The sequence below is a fragment of the Homalodisca vitripennis genome, chromosome 2 (genome assembly GCF_021130785.1).
Source record: "Homalodisca vitripennis isolate AUS2020 chromosome 2, UT_GWSS_2.1, whole genome shotgun sequence".
NCBI lineage: Eukaryota > Metazoa > Arthropoda > Insecta > Hemiptera > Cicadellidae > Homalodisca > Homalodisca vitripennis.
Genome location: NC_060208.1, coordinates 164,938,610 through 164,963,289, shown reverse-complemented (window position 1 = coordinate 164,963,289; position 24,680 = coordinate 164,938,610). Strand labels below are relative to the sequence as shown.

General features: G+C 35.1%; 1 protein-coding gene across 1 annotated transcript; it reads right to left on the bottom strand.

The window, feature by feature from the left end:
* Nucleotides 1-5,685: 5,685 nt before the first annotated feature.
* On the bottom strand, nt 5,686-21,890 carry LOC124355888. The gene is made up of 8 exons (XM_046807042.1): nt 21,700-21,890; nt 18,385-18,608; nt 17,953-18,234; nt 15,325-15,379; nt 12,575-13,197; nt 10,782-11,547; nt 7,604-8,414; nt 5,686-5,796 (listed from the first exon to the last, which is right to left on the bottom strand). The coding sequence occupies exons 1-7, from the start codon at nt 21,888-21,890 to the stop codon at nt 7,748-7,750; spliced, it is 2,808 nt and encodes a 935-aa protein (XP_046662998.1). The 3' UTR covers nt 5,686-5,796; nt 7,604-7,747.
* Between the last annotated feature and the right edge of the window lie 2,790 nt (nt 21,891-24,680).

Genomic DNA, 24,680 nt, shown 5'->3' with positions numbered 1-24,680 from the left:
CATACGAATAAAAGATGTTAGTGGTAACTAATCGGCAGCTCTTAAAGTTGTTATCTTGGGAATATAACTCGGTAAACATCTACTAAAAGCTTAAAAAAAAGTTTAACGCCGGGTTCATTGAAAATATTGTATTGGAATGGGTAAATCACCAGACAACCGAGTGCGGTGTTGAAACGATCGTCTTATTTTAAAATCTTACGAACACGCTTTATAAATTTTTTCAACTCACAAAATCACTACCTACTAGATTTGTTTCGAGATCGTATAAAGTCTGCATCACAACACTGACACTTTAACTACATATAAAGGTATATCTAGTACATACAGTTCCTCGTTCAAATTTTCACTGTTCTGTGACCCTCAAATTTGTTTAACATTCTTTAACAACATACTCTTGTTACATATATTACGTTACGAGTATTAAGAACAAACAGTGGAGCACCTAGAAATCTTCTCGAGGGGGGGGGGTTTCTGGAACACCGGAGAGTCGGTATCATGAAAACTCCCGACATCAATAAGGGCCTGTCTCTATTTTGCCAATCGTAATCAACATTTTTGAAAAACTATTTTTGACAAGAATGCTTAATTTCTTAGCAAACACAATCAGCTCCCTGAGGATCAGCTTGGCTTTAAAACGGGAAATCGACTATAGACTCATTGGTGAGTCTGACTGAAATGGTTGTGAAGGGGTTAGAGTGTCAGAATCTCACAATAAATGTGTTTCTCGACTTATCCAAAACATTCGGCTGTGTTGACCATGATACATTGCTTGACAAACTGGAATCGCATGGCATACGAGGTGTGCTCCTGTCGTGGATTAGATCATTTCGAAGCCACATAACATAGATTGTCCAAATTTGCAAATCACTTTTCCAATTGAGTCAATGACAAGTGCAATGGATTTGAGCTAAAGAGTTCCCCAAGGCCCCTTTTCAGTCCAATTCTTTTTCTGGTATACGTCAATGACAATGAGTCGTCACTTCTATACGGGAATCACGTATAATATACCGATGACACGACTCTCTGTTTCAAAGAAAAATCAAAGGAAGTTTTGAAACAATAAGCTTTTGTTGACCTTACCAACTGTGTCTAAAACTACCACAGCCAGTGGCGTAGCGAAGGGGGGGGGTCCAGGGGGTCCGGACCCCCCCCGAAATTTTAAGACATTAAAAAATGAAGCATGGAGCAGGAGAAAAAAAGGAGAGTTATCATTACTCTTGTCTACAAACATTAAATTGATTGATTAAAGTGACCGTTGTTAAAAATATAATTGTCCTGTCGTTTAAATCATAAAGTATCAAACGATACTTTTGGGCTCGGTCTTTCGGATAGTGTAGTGTAATCACAGTATTTCTATAGGGCGGGGTCACGTGACGTCACAAAATAACCTGAACCGTAACACGGCGAACAGTTTAAATTAGACCACTTCGTTCAAATTCGTCTTGGGGACGTAAAATTAGGATTAAGTTAGGACGTTGATTTTAGGTGTCATTAAACTGTAGACGTGTGTATAGTTATAAAAAAAAAAAAAACACTTTTGGTCGGTAAATACACTTGAAAAACTCTACTGATTAGAATTTCAACTAATTTGGACTTCAGTTATTGAGGTAAACGTGGTGTTTTTGATTGAGCAAGGGCGACGATTTTTTTTAATCATTAAACTGTACTCGACTAACTATATAATTATGGAGAAAAAAAATCACTTACGGTCGGTAAATACCGAAGAAAAGCTCTCTACAGATTCAAGGTTTGACGATTTTGGACTTCACCGGTTGAGTGGTTGAACAACTTCTTATCAGTAGAGTTTTTCCTGTGTATTATCTGACCGGAAGTGATTTTTTTCAATATTTCTTCGATAATTATATAGTTATTAGTCGACGTTCAATTAATACCAAAAATCAATGTTCTAACACAATTCTAGGTACCACTTTTATCTCAACGACTCAACCAGTGAAATCCAAAATCGTCAAAACTTGAATCAGAAGAGAGCTTTTCCTCGGTATTTTCCGTCCGGAAGTGATTTTATTGTTTTGTTTCTCGATAATTATATATGTATTAGTCGGCGTTGAATTAATACCTAAAATCAACGTCCTAACATAATTCTAAGTATCACTTTTATCTCAACCACTCAACCAGTGAAATCCAAAATCGTCAAAACTTGAATTTATAGAGAGCTTTTCTTCGGTATTTACCGCCCGGAAGTGATTTTTTTCTCGATAATTATATAGGTACAGTGTACAATTTAATGATAACAAAAATCGTCGTCCTAACTCAACCGAAAATACCACGTTTACTTCAATAACTGAAGTCCGAAGTAGTTGAAGTTCTAATCAGTAGACTTTTTAAAGTGTATTTTCCGACCAAAAGTGATTTTTTTATTTTTTTTCGATAATTATATACACGTCTACAGTTTAATGACACCTAAAATCAACGTCGTAACTTAATTCTAAGCGGTCATTTTACGTCAAAACTTAAATCTGTAGAGAAGTTTTCTTCGGTATTTACCGACCGTAAGTGATTGTTTTTCTAGATAATTATATAGTTAGTCGAGTACAGTTTAATGATAAAAAAATCGTCGTCCTAACTCAATCAAAAATACCACGTTTACTTCAATAACTGAAGTCCGAAGTAGTTGAAGTTCTAATCATTAGAGTTTTTCATGTGTATTTTATTTCTGACCGAAAGTGATTTTTTTTTGTTTTTTCCGATCATTATGTACTCGTCTACAGTGTAATGATACAAAAATCGTCATTATAACTCATTCATAAATACCTCAATCAGTTAAATCCAAAGCAGCCGAACTTCTAATCAGTAGAGTTTTTCCGATGCATTTTCCGACCGTTAGTTTGATTTGTACCTGAGCAACGCTAGAAAATTGCCCTCCTTTTCTAATTGGTTTTCGGCCGTCAGTGGCCCAATGTCCCTGAAGGGGTATTTCATTTTCTCCACAGAATATAGTTGTGTCAATTATACGCTTGAGTGAAGTTCTGTTTTGTTCTTCTTCTTTCTTATCCAGTGAATGCAACATCACATTGGTGCCTTCTACTCGGCCAGAATCGAACTTCGTAAAGTTTCTGTAGCTATACAAGAAAATTTGTGGTACTAGAGTTGCTGTGAGAGTTGAATTTGCCTATTACATCTTTCCACTGTCTACAAGGCAGTGTCAAAGCTCCATATTTTGGTATTTACCTTTTACCAGTGAACTCATTGGCAAATAACACACAAAACGTCTCCCGGATCCCCGGTTTCGGACCCCCCCCCGAACGAAATTTCTGACTACGCTACTGACCACAGCATCAATCTCATAACAGATTTCTCAAAATTCAATTTTCTGAATTCCACCCTGAGTCCCAAGGACTTTGAATGTGGTACTGCCATCGTACTGAGAGACTCCAAACTAGAATAAGTTTACTTTCCCAAATTCCTTGAAATATACATTCATCAAGGTTTGACATGAAACGTTCACATTGTTTTAGTTTGTTCAAAATGAACACCTAGGGTTTATGTTTTAAGGTCTTAAGACATATACTGTCCAATTCAGGTACTCATGGTTGCGTATTATAGCCTGATATACCCACACCATTGCTACGGAGTATTTTGTAGGGAACTTGTTCAAACAATCAAATTTTGAGAGTTTTCAAGCTTCAAAAGAAAGTGAGCAGAATAATCACTAACATGAACTTCAGAGAGTCGTGCCGACCAGCTTTCATAAAATTGTATCTACTGACTCTGCCATGTCTCTATATCTTTGAAGAAGTTTCATTCTGTATATAAAAATGTGCCTTGACTAGGGACCGAGACACATGGATATGCAACGAGAGGCAGAGACAACTACCAAACTGGGTGAACACAGAACGGTAGTTTTTGAAAACCTGCCCTCGCAGGCAGGTGTCCGGTCCATAAACAGATTGCCCGGTTGTATGAAAAATGAATAAACGTCTAAGCCATTAAAACTCGTCTGAAACGCTTTTTAGCATATAAGGCATTTTATAGCGTCGACGAGTTGAGAAGTCTTCTAGATTAGAGACAATTGGCGAGTGACTGATATGCATGATTGGAAAGATTGTATGTCTGAATGTAGTGAAAGAATGTAAAAATTACAGACTTATTCGGTGTGACTTTTGCCATATATTTGTTACATTGCCCATGCAATAAAATGTTTGGAACTTTGGAATCGGAGGCAACCCCCGAGAAAACGTTAAAATATTAGGTTCTAGGATCGTTATTTCATAATACTTAGGAAAGAACTAATAAAAGGAGAACAAATATCATATCAGAGTATACAGTTTATATATATATATATACGCAGCGCATAATGCTACCCCGCCACCCCACCCGCATATCACAACACACTCAAGGTCACGCGCGCAGCTAAAATCCTCGAACTGAGTAGCTGCTCATCTTAACGCGCAACTCGCCAAACTGCTCCCAGGGTGGTTTTGCCGCATGATAACAACGAATGACAACAAACTAACACAGTACAGAACTGCTCGGGAAACTCAGTCACTACTGAGACAACTATTTAAGTAGGGACTACTATGAGAGATACTTTGTACCGGGTAATCGTCTTGCCCGAAAATAGGTACAAGTTCCCGCAAACCGTAAGTACCCGAAGGTACAGGCTTCTGTAAAGGTACTTTTATGTTATACATACTTTACACTTTTACTACCGTTCCTGGTACAAAATAATCGGACTCGTTTAGCAGTTACAGTAAGTGGAACAGGTAACCGTAAAATGTTAGGAGAACTCTGTAATGTATGATTCTAAACAAGTACGAGTACATTTCACGGTTATCGTCGTTCCTGGGTTTAGCAGTAACAGTACTGGAACATGCACCTGTACCAAATTAAGAGAGCTCTGTTACCTATGATTCTAAATCAGTACCGGTACATTTTGTGCTCTTTTAATGAAAGTACTAACTACAGGTAAAAAACATAAGAACTAACCTCACTTTCGTAGTTTCTGAGTGACATTAAAATTCTAATATTTAGTGTTTTGAACAAAATTGAATTATTATTTCTGTAATGAATTCCGCAAATTAAAAATACACACATTTTTTATTTGTATGTTTTATTATGACTGATTTGAAAGTTTCGACAAATTTTTCTTTTTGGCCAAAAAATAACATTAGGCAATCGATTATTTTGAAATAAATTGCTCTTTGGGGGGGGGGGGTGGCGTTCGTCCACCCCGTCGGTGCGCCCCTTCAACATATCTACTGTATTAGTCAGGTAAAAGTTGAACTATACATCCAACGTTATTTTATGGGATTTAAAAGGTTTTTGTAATTAAAAAAGAATTTTAGTGTGGTAATTGTCAAGTAGTTATAAATATGAGTTAGATATGTTTTAATTTCTCTTAAAATCAGAATACAGAAATTCATTGGCAACTTATAGATGTTATAATAGTTAATAAATCACCTATGTATTCTATCTTGTGATAGTGTTTCATCATTCAAACAATAAACTATTAAGTCCTATCGTTATATCAGTATAAATATTTGTATCTCATCTTGTAATGCACTTTTTTATCAATTTTCTTTGGAATTTCATCACAGAATGCACACTATGAGTAAATTACATTTAACAATTTCAGAACATTTGTTGGTGGAAATAAATTTAAATACAGGATTAAAATAAGGAACACGCATTTAAATAAGAATAAGATTATTCAAAATTATTACAGTGATTTTTTACTTATGTTGTTTTAATATTATTATTTCTGGAAATTTCTTCTTCTCTTGTTTTCTTGTCCGGGAGGCTCTTGGTATGACATCTCCAGATGAGGCGTTCGTCCTTTAACACAATACATCAATATTAAACAAACATAAATTTGTAAGAAATTAAGGACAAAAAAGCTGGGGATAAGGCTAACGAATGATACTAAGACAATGCGAAAAGAAAATAACAACACATAACTTTAACATTAACTAATTTGATTAGGAAGCCAATTAATTAGACACATGGAATTAATTTTGTGACTTTCAACTCAATTCATATTGAAGGTAACTGACAGTCATGTACCTTGCGAACCTTGCACAACAAAAACCACGTAGGTGAGTACCATAACATCGATAATTACCAATTAATTACTTGAACCTTATCAAAGAACCCCCTTATTAAGGGGAGGGAATCCCTATTTGAGTTGCCTCGTTTGACACTTAGAAGCATATGCATGCCAGGGAATACGCTCTCCACGTGACAACGTTACACCTCAGGACACCTACTGAAATTTGTAACGACAGATCACTGTAACTCAGATCGCAGACAAATTTGCGGGGCATTATCTCACTATCACCTGTATCATCAATAACTTTCCGGAAAATCTTTCCCTAGTCCGGGCGAAGAATTAATAACATTGATAACGCTAATAAGAATTCCCCAAAGCACAGTAAAAATGAATGTTCTACTAATAAAAATCTTAAATACTTAAAATACTGCAAAAGTAAGATAGAATTGATTTCAGGGATAAGGATTACTTCTGAAATCAAGGTCATCATCGTCATCAGGCTCAGAACACTAGCTCAAACTATTGTTTTATATATATATATATATATATATATATATATATATATATATATATATATATATATATGTGTAATATATTCAATAGGCGGCCAAGAATATAGCCAGGAAAAAAAGGTTGGTGTCCAGACAACTGGTATTGTCCCGTAGTGGACAGAGAGTAAGGCCCTACCTATTTTGTTCCTTAAAAAGTTCTTGTCCCGTTTCTTTGTTGAGAACGATCTTTCAGCAGTAGATGTCAGTAATACTGAAAATTGGGAGGGGGGGGTCCAGACCCTTTGGGCCCCCTCGCTGGCTACGTCCATGTAATACATAACATGTATGTATTTATGTATGTATGTTGTGTATGTTTGTAATACATAATAACAAACTAGGTTAAAATAACATAATAACCTACATAAAGATAATATATAATATACGTACAATAACATAATACAAACTTTGGTATGATTTGTTTATTTTAACCTAGTTTGTATTAGGTTAGTTATTTACGTGATGAAGAGATCAGATTGCAGATCTCGAAACGTAGTGTTACTGACTTTTTTGTTTCACTGAACGATGGCAAATTTTGGTTCACATCGAGCCCAGTGACATCAGTTAGAATAATAATTTACTAATAATTCAGTGATTTATTCATTGTTCTAAAAGAAGCTTGTTCAGCTGCGTTCAATGAATGTAAGCTCTCATTATTCAACTGTAGTTGGTTTAGATTAATCAATCGGATCTGTGATAATGTCACGGACAATGTAATTGTAACAAGATTCTGGAAGAACGATAGACGATAATAGAGAATCTTCTTGTTCTTATATTTACTCGTATCTATGTAAACAACCATTCTTAAAATTAGGAAGATTTTTGTAGGAAATATGAAATTAACTTTAAACCAAATTTTTGGCTGAATTGAATTTACAATTTAGTTTATTGTGGACACAAACACTGTACTCAAGCATTAATTTGTAACAGTAGACCGTGCCTACTGGTTGAATGGATTGCCAGTGGTTAGACTATGCCCTGTATAAACCTTGTACTATATATTGAACTTAACTACGAGTTCACGTGATAAAACATTTGCACGTACCTTGGGTTTTCATTGATGAGTTTGCAGTGCCTGTTGAGATCTTGACTGTACTGTATTACATTATGTACTTGTTCCACAGCCTCCTTGATCACCATGAAAGCGAATTCTTCCATCTGAGCTTTGAACGTATCATGCAATGCATTTTCAGTAATATACTTCTTTCATCAATTGTTGGACCTCGATCTCCTCCTCCTTTTTGCCTTCACTGGGGTCGTGTGGTATCGTATGGATTGCCACCTTATATACGCCATCATCCTTACCTTCAACGATTGACCCAGCCATGATGGAACAGGTGCCGTCATCTTCTTTCTGTAGATTCACGAGCAGTTCGAGAGGGCCATCACTGACTTCAAATCTGACCTTTCCCTCAGACCGTGTGTACTGAATGTGGTATTGGAAGAGGAATAGTACTATCGGTACTACACAATTGATCTGGATTGTAATGTTCCCATTACCGACGGCGATGACAGACAGACTGGTGTCTCTACTGATAGTGATCCTCTGGTTGACAAGTCCGTTGCTCAACTTCAGCGCTCCTGCATCATGCCAATCTTTGTAATACCCGGGAAACTGACGCCTGCCGATGTATATTCGCTCTTCGTTCAATTGCAGACAGTCTTGACGGCCGATTACATTTTCAACCTCACGCGAACTCACACTGTTGAACGGTTTGCAGGGATCTCTGTTGGGCCACTCTTCCTGATCTTCCGGCCAATCGATGTGTGGATGGCAAACGGTTTGTGATGGCTCCATGAGTCTCATATACTGTGTCTGAGTACCCGATCGTGTAATAGGGACTGGAATCATTTTCCTACAAAATAAACAAATCGGGATTACAATTTAGTTTCAGTGCAGTTATTATAATGCATATTTAGTATTATTATAACATATTAATTGTAGCCAATTGATTGTATTCGTTGTTTTCCAGAATGAATTTTGAAAAAAATACCAAACATAATGTGAAGACTCCATTCAACATTTTAAATCCTCACCCAGGGCATAAGAGGGTTCTCAATCACAAGAGTGGACCAATGCTCTGTGACATAGTACCTGTAAGAATGAACGTTTAGAGTGTTTTTGCAAATTTTGACATTCTGACTATATCAGCTATAAGGAGAAAGTTATTTTGATATATTTGCATACATCTTGAGGCACGTATATTTCAGTTTTTTTTATGGTTTTAAATGTTCAAAAGACTTTTCTACAGATCGTCCTTGTTGTCGAAAGATCGAGTTTCTGTGGGTTTCTTGATAACAGCGGCAGCGGCGGTCCCTTATTATCCACACAAATTGTGTTTAAAACATTATTCTCTTACTTTTCTTGAGTTATTGTACAATAAATAAATAAATAAATATACATACATATATACATACATACATACATACATATATATATATATATATATTATATATATATATATATATATATATATATATATATGACGTGTTTTAGACGATTTATTGTCTAGGCACATTTTTTAACTCAGTTTAAAATAAGGCTAACCATATTCGTAAAAATTGGATAATCGATATATGAACTGGAAAAATGCATATAAAATTCATTAATAAAAAGTAGGACTGTAATGTTTATAGTAAGGCTAGTTGCACACACACCGATTTTGGACGACCGATTTTTTTACCGGCCGTCCAAATTCCGATAGTGAACTGAATGAGGGAACGGAACCTGGCACACACGCCGACAGCTGATCGGCGCCGGTAAAATGCCGTAGGCTAGGGACACACAGTCCCGGTTACCGGGATGCCGACGGCATCCGGGTTGCCGGTAAACGGTTTCATTGTGTGCTGGCCACAGAGTCCCGGCGACACACCAAATGCCGGTCTGTGCGGCACAACCTTTGAGTGTTGTTCGGAGACCGGCAATCATGCTATCCAAACCGGGAGCCCTGCAGTTTGTTGTTTATAGGCTCTAAATGGCAATACCAAAACACTTGAAATCTGTCGTGCGTGCTCACACAGTGCCGGCCGCCGGGTCCCGATTCAGTCTAAGTCTGAAAAATGTTCCAGTGGTGTAGCTGTTGTGTGGACACATTCTGGTTTGTGTATCGTGTTATCGCAACTTTACTGTCGAGTAGTGTAAAGTTGCGATAATGTTTGATACAGACAAATTTATAGCATGTGTCCACGGTATTCCAGCGTTATGGAACATTTTTCAGCTGACATCTACAGACTTGACTGGATGAATCAATGTACCCGGCGTTGTTTTGGTACTGTTAGAGCACGCACGACAATATCAACTTCACTTTGTATTGCCAACCTGATTCGTTCCGAACTGCAGGGCTCATGCTTGCCGGTCTGGACCGGCACGCAATTTGTGTTTATCAGCCGGGATTGTGTGTGCCAGCACAACAACAAACCGTTTCTCATCAATCCCGGCCGAGATGCCGATCGGCATCCCGGTAACCGGGACTGTGTGTCCCCTAGCCTAAGCAGCCGGCCACTGCCACTGCGTAACGCCGTTGTCGGTGACAACAGTGGCGCACGTGACTTAACACATGCTGGCACACGCACCGATTGTTTACCGATCGTCCTCACAGCTCTCACTCACTCCGCCATCTTCACGTACAAATCCGTTTCGTTTGGTTGAAAATCGCCAAATTTCAGCTGTTGTTTCATTGTCCAGGTTAATGTCCAAATGCACTGGTATTATAGTTTTTTGTTTTAAAAGTATTCATAAATCACCATACTCCTACTAAACTATTTTTGCAGGTATCTAGCGAGCGGGTGCACCTTTACCGACCTGCATTATTCCTTCACAGTTGGAATTTCCACTGCAAGGAAAATAATAAAAGAAGTATGCCTAGCCATCTGGTTAGTTATGAAGAAAGCGTGCGTACCTGAATTTACTAAAAAATTATCTTGAAACCATCGCTTCAATTTTTTACCGTCCGTCAAAAATCGGTGTGTGTGCAACTATCCTCATTCAGTTCACTATTGGAATTTGGACGGCCGGTAAAAAATCGGTTGTCCAAAATCGGTGTGTGTGCAACTAGCCTTAAGGCAATGAAATATGTTAATCATCAACAGCAATTTTTGTCTACAAATATTTACAGTGAACATTTTCAATAATGAGTTAAATAACTCTCTATACAACCATCTGTTCACGACTACACTCACAAATCATAGCGAAGCAAACACTGTAATGATAGTGATTACGTTACCTTGGGCTGTCATTGATCCTTGTGCACATTGATAATAGGTCATCACTTCTTTGTATGACCTGCTCTGTCTGCATGAAAGCTTCCTTGACTATCTTGTGGGCAAACACGACTATTTGTTCAAAATAAAACTTCTCCCAGCCTTTCATATTCTCCAACAAAAGTCGTCGAACCTTATCAGCTTCCGTTCTGTTGTTCTTCTGCATGTGAGGCATGATCCACACGACCACCTTATAACCTAATGGTCCTTTCATATTTGTGACAGATCCGTCTAAGAAAGAGCACGTTCTATCTTCTTCCCTCTTGAAGGTCACCATTAGGGTCGTGGGGCCGTCGTTCATCTCAATGATTAGATGCCCTGTGGAGTTCAAGGAGGCCATCCTGTACTCGTAGAAGAAAAGAACCAATGGAGCCACGCAAGGGATACGTACTGTAAAGTACTCTCTTCCTATGTCTATTGCCAGATTAGAGTTTTCGTTCATCGTAATTCTTTGGTCTGCCAGACCTTTACTTACTTCAAGACCTCTCACACGAAACTGTCTCGGGAATGAACTACCGAGATTAAGTTTTCCTATGTATATTCTCTTTCTGATACCTTCCATGCAATCGTGGCTACCTACGACATGTTTAATTATTTCCATATCCACTCTGTTGAAAGGTTTCCTCGGGTCCCTAAAAGGCCACATGATGTCTGGTGGCGAAGGTCCACCTGGGGAGCGGTGAGGTTGGAGGTGACGGAGCAGTTGGAGGAAGAGTTTCAGGACTCGAACTGTAATATTTTATGAGGTTTATTAGCTAGCATTAAAAAACATATTATTATTGTGATAAATCAGTAAGTACACTTATAATTTAACGTATGTTTCTACATTTTATTCTTGTATTTTATTGCGGAACAAGTCAGCTGATTTTTAAAGCAATATTAATTGATTATGTCTGTTTAAAAGATGAAAATTTTACAGTTTAGGCCATATAATGATACTATTTTGTTATGGATGTCTTACAGTACCAAGCAAAACTATTTTTGAACTAACTGTAGAGTTATATCAAAATTAAGTTATTTGAATTTCACCAAAGTCATGTTGTATTTTGGTAAATTTAAACTGTGTTACATATATTACATAATCAAATTAAGAAATTAAAATTGTTATCCTTTACGTACTGTCCTTTATGAAACCCGTCCGAAGAAGTTGATTTGGTTCATAATTCCGGGGTTTAAAACAGCTGAAACTCAAAGGTTCAAAAGTGGAAGGCTTGTTTTTATATTTCTATGTACTGTTTATGACTTTACGGTAAATTATCATCAATATAATTATAAAAATAGGCTACTCTTAGAATTAAATGTGATGTGTTATTCTATAAGGCAAAACAAGACATGTAAATAAGAAATTCCATTTGGCAAGCACTATGAGTCTAGCTGATTATGCGGGGGGACAGAGCTTCTTGTTTGGTGGATGGTTTGGACATTTACTTTAATTTACATGTTATTTTATCTATTATACTGTCTTAGGAGGCAGTTGATTTTTGAGTAAAGACGTATGTAACTTTAATTACCTAATTTAACAAAACAGTTATCCCACAATGTTTTGTTAAATTAGGTAATTATTTACTTAAATATTTATTGACATTTGGTGCCAATTTCAAACGTCTTATATGACCTCTTTAGTCACGTGGATAATGTATTGCCTTACAAATCTAATAGAGTATTACCCTGGTTTGTCCTTGATGTGCCGACAAATCCTTTCTAACTCTCTATTTCGCTGTATGACGCCTGCAGTCTGACTCAGAGCTTCTCTTACCATTGCGTATGCAAATTGCACGATCTGTGCCTTTGTAGTAAACCTTCCACCCTTGTATCAGTTCCCTTGCAACCTCCCTAACGTCGGTCTCTTCGTTTTGGCTAGGCTTGATCCACAACACCTCTTTGAAAATGTCTGTAACTGATCCTTCTACAAAGGTACAATCTCTGCCGTCTTTTTCTATGATAACTTGTAGGGTCTGAGGCTTACCGACCATGTCAATCCTTATTCTTCCACTGGCTTGATTGGAAGACATCGAGTACGAGTAGAGGAAGAGGACTGCTGGGACCACACAGGGGATGAACACTGTGTAGTGATTCTTTTTGCTACGGGAGATCTCTAGGGTTGTGCCTTTACTGACGGAAATTCTTTGTTCCACTGAGCCATCTGTTAATTTCAAGTCCTTGTACTGAACATCTTTAAGGTAGTTGTTGGATAGCTGAGGTGTGCTGACGTACACTCTTTTATTAGTTATTTGGAGACATTGGTGACGGCCCACCAACCGCTCCACATCTCTGACATCCACTTCGATAAACTGTTGTTGGTCGTCTGCAGGAGGCCAGCCATCATCAGGCCAAACTTCATCTGACCTCTCAGTGGGTGCAGGTGTAGTGGAGTTTTGTCTGGAACATAAGATTTACATCTTTATATTGTGTGAAATACCGATGATAGGAAATGAAAATGTTTATTATTTACGCAGGCAAAGCTAGAACCACTCTCACACTTAATAATGTTTCTAATTAGTTATCAATTTTGTTTTTGATGTACGTTTTACTACAAATCAGTTACTACAAATAAAACGCTCTTATTTGCACAAAAATACTTAATTTGACCTGATAATACAAGAAAAATATGAATATACTTCAACTATACAAAAATATCTACAGAACACAAGTGAACATGTTCACTCTTTCAGACGTGAACGTTCATACTTCTAAAATTGAAACAGTCACATTATTTTTTTGACTTAACCCATTTATTATTTTTCGTCCTATCGCTTATAATTATATACTATTGTGTTGCTAAAACCCGGGTGACTTCAATAGAAATGGTTACTTGTAGGAGAGATTACATAATCAACAAGAATTATTTCCAACATATATAAAATACTAGAATCCTATTCCTCGGTAATCAAAATGCCGAAAATAAAAATTTTACTCGTTATTGTTGTACTCTCATGGGATGGAAATGAAAAAAATGAGGAATAGTTTGTACTATTTAATATTATAATAAAAAAATATAAATGAAGTTTTTTTTTCTTATAACCTCTAAACAAGCTTTTAAAGAGTGCTGTGAGGTGTAATATATTGCTCTCGTCTTTAGTCAAAATATGATTTGGTAAATTTGTTGTACTGTTGAAGCAAATTAAACATATGTAAATATCTGTTTTCAAATCGCAGTAGATGCGTCTTCCAATTTAACAAGTTTTATGTGAAGCTATTTAATAATTTTGCAACGAGAAACTCTTGTTTTGGCGAAGTTCCACTTTTATATATTTTAGAGATATTGTCTTTTCTTGTGTTAGTCAACGTAATGGAGACTCTTTGAGTTGCATAATGCCGGGCTAACCTCAAACAGTTATTCTAAGTTTGAGTGAAAATACATACAGACGGAATAATTCTTACTTAAAAGATTCCAAATCAAAAAATCATAACAAAATATATTTTAGTGTAAAGGATATGAAAGATAATATATATATATAGTTTTCCACATTTGGTTCTCTACCATTTTCTTACTAAGAATTCACACATATAAGACTGTTTACCATCTCCTTTACGACAATGCAATTTCGTAACCAGATTAATCTGATATTTCCTTGAATAACACCAGAGACAAGTAAATTGTAGAGTATAAGTAAAAACCGGGCTAAGTGCAAAAAAGTTACTTTTGAGATAATGGATGAAAAACTGCATATAACTATCATAATTAAATATTTTTTAACTGAAATAATATATTAAATAAAAAATATACATCATTACTAAATAGTATCAGTGGAAGAATGCATTATATACCATGGGAACAGTAAAGAAAAAAATATTGAATTCAACTTTTTTTAAAAAGGGGTATGTCACGACTTACTGATGTAAAAACCGGGCTAAGTGCCACATTTACTTCGGGCTATGTCACAACTTGCTGGTGTAAAAAGAGGGCTAAGTACCAAACAAATGCTACTAAAAATCCATAAAAATGAAAGAGTAAGCAAACATGTAGTTAAAAATAATACAGGTTAAAAAGACAAACAATTATAATGTTATACCAGTTTAATTATTTTAAACTTTTACTCAAATACTCGATAGTATATTATACACTAAACTAAAGTTAACAGGCAGGAACACTGAAACTTTTATGCAGTTAAATTATTATAAAAGTCTTTGTTCTCTTCTTTGAGGTAAGGTATCATCTTTTTCAGGTCTTCTTTTTTTCTTTAGTTAATCGGTTTATTGTTTGCAAAGTGGATAGGTTTTGCAAGATGTCCTCTTCCTTAACCCCCTTTTTGAACACATTTATTCCAAGCCAAGTTTCAATATCAGTCCATGATTTTTTCACAAATACTATACTTGGTTTTGTTCTTGTAATTTTTAGCCATTGGACTTTGGATATTTTCAATTTCTTTGTATTCAGACAATTGTTACTACTTTCCTTAAAATAAAAAAAGTCATCTTCATCCATAAGTGTGGAAAAAATTGCTTTTTGTGGGAGGCACTTACAAGAATTTGAACTATGTCTAGTGAGACTTCACACCTACTTACTCTCTTTTTTTCTCGATGAGCGCAAAGTCTCGATCACAAGAAAGATATGAATGGCCTGACACAAGATATTTATGTTCAATTTCATCAAAGATACCACGACAAACTAAATAATTCCATAAAAACAGCAACATTTTGTTTTTATTTTGTCCCCCACAGTTGTGGCTCCAAACAATCAACTTTTTTGTGGGTTATTTTGTTCAAGACTCCTTTCAACAAACAAGATGCTTCACCCTTTGCTCGTCTCTTACACTTCGGTAATACTAAAGGCACATCCATTATGGATAACACAAACTCAATCTAATCACAATGTAAAGTGGTAACACACACTCCTCATACAGTGCTTAGAATGCCTGTGGCAACAAACATAACCTGCAAAACACGCGTAGTCTGGCGTGTGTTGCGCGTGGCACTTGACTCGGTTTTTACTGATGTCACCCTTGAACATAGCCCATGCGCATTCTAGCGGCAAGAATTTGAGCGAATTATTGATTTTTCTCGACATAGCCCGGTTTATACTGTATTGGGGTTGGCTTATAGCACACATTTTGATACTAAACTCAATTTCTTAATTTTTGGCACTTAGCCCGGTTTTTACTTATACTTAAAATTTGCAAGTCAAACTCAAGGTTCTGAGACCACATTCGATAATATGGACCCTATGGGGTTTCGTCTCGGATGTTAGATACATTTGCATTGAACCATTTATCTTCAATCATAGGTGCTACCCTATGATGTACAAACGAGTTAGTGAAACCCAACAACTGACATTTTTAAGAAACGAGCACCAAATGTCATATGAAGAATAGTGCATTTAAACTATTAAAATAACTTTATAATAAGGTGGCACGTTCAGACCGATACCGAAATGACATTAGGTACTTGATTACGTACTTAGCATCCTCGCCCCGCCGAACTATACCATTTACAGCTCGATGATATATAGATTTGAAAACTTAAGCAAAATATCTCTCAGCATCAAGAACCTCGTCTTACTTTTCAACCTCACATTGTACCGACTCTCCCCGTTACTATGATCTCCGTACAGGCCAGTGTAATTGTTCACATGGTAACATTCAATCAACATTTCTGCATAAACTCACCAAGGTTAACCCCCAAAGCCCGAAACCACCCCTTTTGAAAAATGTATAGTTATATCCCAACAGGTAAATTTACACATAAACGCAGACTTTTTGTTATATTATGCACATTGTGGAATCGATAACTGTCACAAATAAATCCAAAAAGTTGAATATAGTTAGGTACGATAATATATTATGAATATCTTGGGTATTTTCGTTCGCCAGCTTAGTAGGTAATTTTATTTTAATATGGTGACTGTTAAAATTTTACAATTTCACAACTTATTATTTATTTTTATATATATTATAAATTCCGTTATTTATGAACCCAATGAAACACAACAAGTGTTCTGGAGTTCTAGTAACATCCCTAAACTTTTTGTTATAGACAATGTTTTGTATTTTGTACGGATGTTTTGTATCAAGTTATCGAATACATGTAAGTCCTATGACAATAAATTAATAATATTTTACTTGTCAGAAAATAAAACTACTTCTCCCGACTGAGCCTGAAGGACTGTCTATTCAAATTTTCCAATCCTACCAATATTTTTTTAAACATTATATTTTTCAACAAAACTGTTTGTAGTCGGAATTCAACCTTGAACGCATTGTTCTACATGCGGGATATAGCGACAATTCTCAGTATAAGCCGTCATGATTGGCTTTATTCCAAAGTCGCCTTTCACAAGTGCCCAAGTGGTGTCAAGAGTATTATATAGAAGAGATAAAATAAATGTAATTTATTGTCTTTGCAATAGTGGATACCGGAAGTTGGATTAAGTATACGTATAATTTTAAATAAAATTAAGCCTAACCCTACACAATATTATGAAATATTCTCAATAATAATCACAAATTCATTATATTAACAGTATTTTCTGAATAGGTACAAGTTGAAGTACAAAACCATAACGAGCCGTAATAAAAATAGTATGAACTCCTATTAAAACATAATCAACATGATCACTCTACATTAGTTTAGTCAATCGTGATAAAGACCATGGGTTTCTTTCTTAAGATAGAAGGAAAATGTCAAACTTGATCAAAAAAATTACTCATTCAATTATATATTGATAAACTTTAGTTCCTAAAATATGATGGCGGGCTTTATAGTTTCGTATTTACTGTATATGAGATTGATCAAGTTTGATCTAAAAATGTCTAAAAATTATTTCAAATTTGATTAAAAAGTTGATCACTCACGACTAAGTTGACTGATAACTTTTTCTCAAAATTGAAGCAGATATCAGACTTAATCATCCTTTAAATCGGGCTTAACAAAATATTTATTAAAACCCAAAAAATGCGAAAATGTAATTTAAATTTTGGTAATTGTAATACAGTAGATTTAACTATTTGTTGATTAATGTATGATGTGTCTCATTTTTCCACATTCAAAGTTGATACTTGTCATACAACACTGATAACAAATAATTATGGGTGTAAAAACAGATTGTGTGAAAGTAACAAAATACAATACTTTACCCATATATGAAGATATCACTACATATATGGCGGAGATCTCCGCCATTCTTCAAAATGTGACCTTTTGGATTGACAGCCTCCTTGAGAACCAAATACACGAACTGCACCATATGCGCCTGGAAGTCTTTTTGCCACCAGGTCTTGACATCAGCGGGGGTCAGTCGCTGCTTCGGTGTTTCTTCATCACCTGACCTCGGAATAAACCTCAAAACAGTGCTGAATCCTGCCAGTCTTTGGCCGTCAGTCAGTGTCCAGTCTATGAAGTAGCAGGTGCCGTCGGGCTGCTTGAAGAAGGTGATCTGAACCATCCTAGGTTGGTCAATGTTCTCAATAATGAGTTCTCCTGAATCAGGAGGATGTACGGTGCTATATTTATAGTTGTAGATTATATAAGGTACTACACAAGGAATGCGCACAATAAAGTACCATTCTGTTAATACACCTATCTCCAACTCAGTTTTTTTATTCAATGTTATCCTCTGTTCCGCCTTACCGTCCCTGAGTTCTAGATCCTTGATCTGGAAGGATTTAGGATATGATTCGGATAGCTGATATTTACCGATGTATGCTCTCTTCCGGCCTTTTTTCAAGCAAGGATGTTTGCCAAGAAAATGTTCAATACATTTTCCGTCTACTTCGTTGAACGGCTCGTTTGGATATCTTTCTGGCCAGGTTTTTTTAGGAGGGGTTGGAGATGGTCGAAGAGTGGTGCTGGGTCTGCAACATTTTGTATAGTTTGAAACTCATCAATATGTGATTACAATAAATATTTTAACTGTGGAAGAACAATATGATTCGGTATTAAACACCATGATGAGAATATTTTACCAAAATTGGAATTAAATAAGTGGATTGTTGACTTCGTCTTTGGGAATTTTCCATAAGGTTTTTTAGAATACAATCTCTTTCATATATTACTAACTCATCATTAAAGCAAGAAGTAAAGCTTAAAGTAAAAGTAATCGGTTTGTACACATGACAAATGTTTCTTTGGTTTAAGTAAAAATTATAGCACTAACAGGCATTGGTAAGATAGGAATACAAATACTAGTTTTTTAAGCAATTAACAAATTTAGTATCTATAAATGCCATACAATATTCAAATTGACTTTTTGCTTGTTTCCCATGCAATGTGAACAAGTTGATATTGTTAAAATGTAATTCAAATTTTGCATAACCTAAAAATTGACTCAGCTTATTAAACGATTAACATTTTTGAACATTTTCTACAAGCAATTAATACAATTTGTAATGAAATACATGCTATTGCAACTTATATAAAGATTGCTTGAAAAATTAGTAAACAATAGGTTCGTCCAATGAAATTAAGTTAATAGTATTAATTATTTTATGCAGATACTCGTACTTTTAGTACCACACCATCTTTTATTAAACATAACCTGATCCATGATCAATATTAATAATATTATATACTCGTATTGAACAGTTACCTCTGAAATAAAATAAAAATTATTATAAAAAATAGAAAAACATTCAATATACTATTCATTCTTTTTCACATGTTCACTCTTTCTTTCTTGTAAAGCTAAATACATCAGCCCATATGTATTATAGTTAATACTGCTTAAAAGATATAGATTTCTTAGACTCTTCAAGAGAGTGGCGGAGTGATGGAGTCTTTTTCGTAATTGGCAGGAAGGGTCTTTGAAAAAATACAGCACTGCAGTCCCTATGTTCACGCATATCCACATCATATAGATCAGATCAAGTACTACTTGCACCGTTATGGGATATAAACGAATAAAATATATAATTTTTAATCCAGATTGTAGTTTGAACAAATTAATAGTTCCTTAAATTAAGACTGTTTTTAGTTCCTTTAATTCTACCATTTTACAGCATGTTTCACAGCTCTGTGCTGCTTCCGTCTCATTGTAACATAACCGATGAGTGTAGTTTAGAGTGTTTCACAGCTTGTCATTAAACTATATTGACGATTTGATATCATTGATCCAATAATTAAAGTGTGATTTAGCCAAAACCGGTACACTGTTCTATGGTAAAACCCTAAGTAACCGTCTAAGTAATAAATAATTAATTTTACACAATATAACCTACACGGGCCTTCTGTGCAAGCAATGCAAAGTGTGACACAAAATTAGATATATTTAGACCTCTTATGGACTGTAAAATTCCCTTCAGACCAAAATTGGCCTCCATTGGTATTTTAAAACTATTATAGCTAATGTTTTTTTGAATTGGCAATCAATTTAATAGTCTGTAGTCATATAAACCTTTTGAATTTTGAGCTAGTATAAGGCTAAATATACTCGAAATAATGTAATCTCTCCCTAGATGTTTAAACAAAATTTAATGTGTGTTAAAATAGCTAGCAACTGTGAATTCGGAAGCTAATTAGAATCGGAACTGCTTTCTAAAAAGGTTCACTTCCCCACCCAAACCTCAAAGACCTCTTCTGAAGCAGGAAAATGGTTGTGTATCCTTACTGTTGTGATGCTATATTTAATTTTCGATTCCAATAAGTCAAAATTATCCAGCTTAAGAATATTCTTCTCTATATATAATAAAGAGTTCAATGAACTTGTAACAAAATTAAGCTGTTTACTGAGTTTTGAAATGAGGATCCTCCATTTTATATTAGAATCAAAGTGACTTCCTACTATCTAAGTTGTTGAAATTGTGTTCAGTTCTTAGCCAATAACTGAAAGACTTACAGGAAAGCATGATGGCATAATGGTGGTTTTAAGTTCCGTTGCACGTGTTTTAGATAGATTAAAAAATAACTGTAAACTTAAGAAAACCATATTGCATGAAAGTTGTGGAGACCAGTAAGTAGTACTTTGAAGAGATCAGTAACATGGTTTAGGAGTGTATTATTAAATGTGAATAGTACTACCTGCAAAATCATTAACTGCTTCGTGGTTAGTGCTCTCACTTGTGAACTTCAGATCATGAGGAAATTCATTTATAAGTAGAAATAAAAAGAGGACCAAACACTGAGCCCTGGAGCGTACCAGGCTTTGTAATAGACAAAACTAATAAGTTCACCCAATCTTTTGTATCTGATTGTGATGGATGCTACCTTTGTAGTAGGTAGTAAATTGATTTAGCAAATTGTATTCACATTAGATGACTAAAAACACTTGTATAAATATTCCTATCAAGGACTTTGGCCAGTAATTAAATTATATAAAATTAGGCAAAACGTTAGTATGATGAGTCACGCACATGCTATATGTACTGTTTGGTAATTTAGAACAGTTGAATGTTCTAATGCATTAGAATTAGAGTCATTTGTCTGTTGTAAAGCCGGAGGGAGAAACTACACTAAATTAGTGGCAGGCAATTTGGTTGAGTTGTACTGAATTCTTATACAAATTTAAAATACCTACAAATATAGTTTAGCGTATTCGTAAAAATATAAATTTAACTAGAAGAAATTAAATTTATAGTTATTTACATTTTGTGACCTTATCTTATTGAACGATGACGATAGTTACAAAATATTCTTCATAAAAATCAAATTCTACTTCTATCACTTCGTATACTGATATATTGGTACACCAAGTTGGCCAGGCTTTATTAATTCATATAATTTTACATCAAAGTTGGGTATGTAAAATTAACGTGATATACTGAATGCGATTCTAGGAATTTTGGTTTGGGAGCTAAAGAACAACCAATCTACCCTGGTTTCAAAGTTTAGGTAATAATTTTATATAAAATAACAAAATAATATTTTCCGTAACTGAACATAACAATTCTTAGTTGATACATTCACCTAAACTAAGACAAAATCGTAAATTACTACAGGTTTAATCTTTACCTATTATCGTGCACGATAACGTGGCAGAGCTTTTTCAGTTTTCTGCTGCTATGGATGAGCCCTGACTCTTGTGAGATGACTTCCTTCACAATCTTGAAGGCGAACTCTCTCACTTGTAACTTGTAAGAGTTGAAGAGCCAGTCGGTCTCTAGTTGTCTGCTCACTAATCTCTGGACACGCTCTAACTCCATAAACGATTCAGGGTAATATAAAGTATCCACTTTGCTCTCTCGGAGGACTTTCTCATTAAGTCCTTCTTTATCTACGATAAAGGTACACCTACCCTTATCGAGTCTCTCAAGCGTTACACGTAAAGTAACCGGTTGCTTTGTGCTCATAGCGATTTTCAATGCCCCTAGCGTCTCTCGGCCAAGCAGCCTATACCTGAAATTGTAAATAACAAAAATAATGACACTCGGTATTTTCACCGTAACATTTTGACGTCTTGAGGATACCCTTACATTCATGCAATTGTTAAAGGTGATCCTATGTTCCAAAATTCCATCAAACAGTAACAGGTCCCCCTTATACAGTCTCTTGAAGTTTTCAGAAAACTGACTTTGACTTAACAACACGTGATTGAAGTCACAATCTGACTTCATGCAAGGTGCATGTTTTATAGAGCCTTCTCTGATGACTGTATCTGACTTGATAATGGAGAAAGCGTGGTGTAGACATCTCTGCCATGCATCGTCATACGAGATGCACGCTCCGGGACAATGTATGGATGAATTTACTGATTCAATCAAGTTAAAACCACTAATACACTTTATAAAAAACAGTATTATTAATAACGGTTCTGTTAAAGAAGCCATTGGTATAATATTAATCAAACACTAACAAAAATTCTGTGAGATGTTTTATATTAACACAAATAAAACACTGCACTCCAGATATCTAAATAACAGTAATGTTTATAGCACAGCTGTAATCTACAGAGAGAGACATGTCGCGACGTGGGAGAAATGTTGAATGATTTTCAATTATTCACTTTACTATCGGTTCCGCTGTAAGAAAATAAATATCTTTACGACGTTACGCTAATTAACTGCAATGTATTGTCTATGAAGTATTTATCTCCAACAGATATTTCATTATTGTTTTCTAGAAGACATACAGTTGGTTGAAATAAATTACTTGTGGTGGTTATATTAAATTATTGCACTGGAAAGTTTACTTCACAAAAAAAAGAAAGTTAATTAGACTTGTTATTATTGTAAGTGTATTATGTTATTTTGACATCAAGGCTGTTTTCATCAGACATTTCCGAAATTAAAACTTAAAAAGAACTCCGCTTAGTTAAAAATTAAACTAAATTTTAAATGTTATGTTATGTTCAAGAAGAGTTTTGATATTCATAGAATCTGTTAGGATCATAATTTCTCATGAACATTTAACTTTTTCTGGATACATAATTTAAAAAAGAGGGAAATATTTAATTGGACTTATTTCAAATTTTGAACACAAAAAACTTTACTTACGAGCACAATGCATGTAATACGCATCAAGTTAAGTTTGGAGACTGTTTGAGCTGAAAAATGCCACTTCTGTCTGCGGGTCTGCACAATACCTAGATAACTAACTGATCTATAGACTTGAAAGGTTGAATGAAGCTTCATTTCTACATAGGAAATCATGAGTTCGACGATGGGGTGCGTTTCACTCCATGAGTTTTGGGATGTGGACTACGGGAAAACAGTAGAATAAATACGAGTACATTTTTCAACAAATTGAATACATTGTTTGATATTTTAACATGTGCCTTGTTAACAGTGGTAATAATTATTTTTTATGCGTTTGTGTGTTGATTTGTAAAAAACAAACTATATAGTGAAAAATCTGTGTTAAAGTTCGTTGAAAAGATTGGATTTGATGACACTCTTACGTTGGAGTCACACTATCCTCCATAGTGGAACTTTTAATATACACTGCCCTGAAACACAACTTAATAAAAAACAATGGAATGTATCACGTGGCACACATCTGGAGTGTGGGCGATATATCGAGAAAGATTTCATCTGTAGACATTTCATTTGCCTAAATTTTGCATGAAATTTCATTTCTACATAGGCAGGAATGAGTTCTTCGATAGTGACCGTTCAATCATGAAGTTTGGCTGAGCGTCATTGAAGACTGGCACACATCCGACATCAATAGAGTGGCACACGTTCTCTTTTGTCTTTATCATGTAAAAATTTCTTTTCTGTACGATTGTCTGTCTGTACGTCTGTCCTCAGGACACCTCGAAAATGAAATGAGGTGTAGACTTTAAATTTGCATGCACCCAGCGAAGCTTGTGACGTGATGTCTGTGGTGTGGCGTACTCTAACCTTGTTTAACTAAGGATATCTGTGTTATTACAATGTATTCTTATTTAGACAGTCTATTATTGTAATTACCGATGAGTATAATGTATAGTATATGTGTTGGAATGAAAACATTTTCTAAATAACCAAGTTGATTCTAAGACAAATACATTTATTGCAGTGAATTAAACCTTTATCTTCAACTTGCAACGCATTAAATTATAAAAGAAATATTCATTATACTGTTAAGATTAAGAATAAATTGAACAAAGTCATGTAAAAATTCCTATTACAAATGGTTTTTTTATAATAATTGTGATTTATTTGAGAATGTTTAAAATAACAGTATAACATAGTGGTATTTTGCTGTTTAACTTGAAGTATAATAAATAATAATAATAATAAAAAAAACTGAAAACACTAAAAGAGATTTCCTTAGTTGGAATATATAAAATTATACTTTGTTCTTAAAGTGTATAGGACATAAATTTATATTGGATCTGATCCAAATTAGTGACCCAGTGATTTTTAAATGTAGGCTACTGCATAATATCAATTACAGTACCTAGTTAAACGAATTTCCAAATTGATGCCCTAAACTGTGTAACTAATATTATTTGTAACTTTCAAATAAACCATTATTCATTCAGGTTTGCTATGTCTACAGTTATGGAG

What these genes read in the sequence shown, in the direction of transcription:
- LOC124355888 (XM_046807042.1), bottom strand. Translation starts at nt 21,890, where the DNA reads ATGGAGTTAGAGCGTGTCCAGAGATTAGTGAGCAGACAACTAGAGACC. An exon ending in GTTATCGTGCACGATAATAG is followed by an intron (nt 18,609 to 21,699) that starts GTAAAGATTAAA and finishes AAAATGTTGCAG; the next exon opens with ACCCAGCACCACTCTTCGAC. An exon ending in CTCATCGAGAAAAAAAGAGA is followed by an intron (nt 13,198 to 15,324) that starts GTAAGTAGGTGT and finishes CTTATGTTCCAG; the next exon opens with ACAAAACTCCACTACACCTG.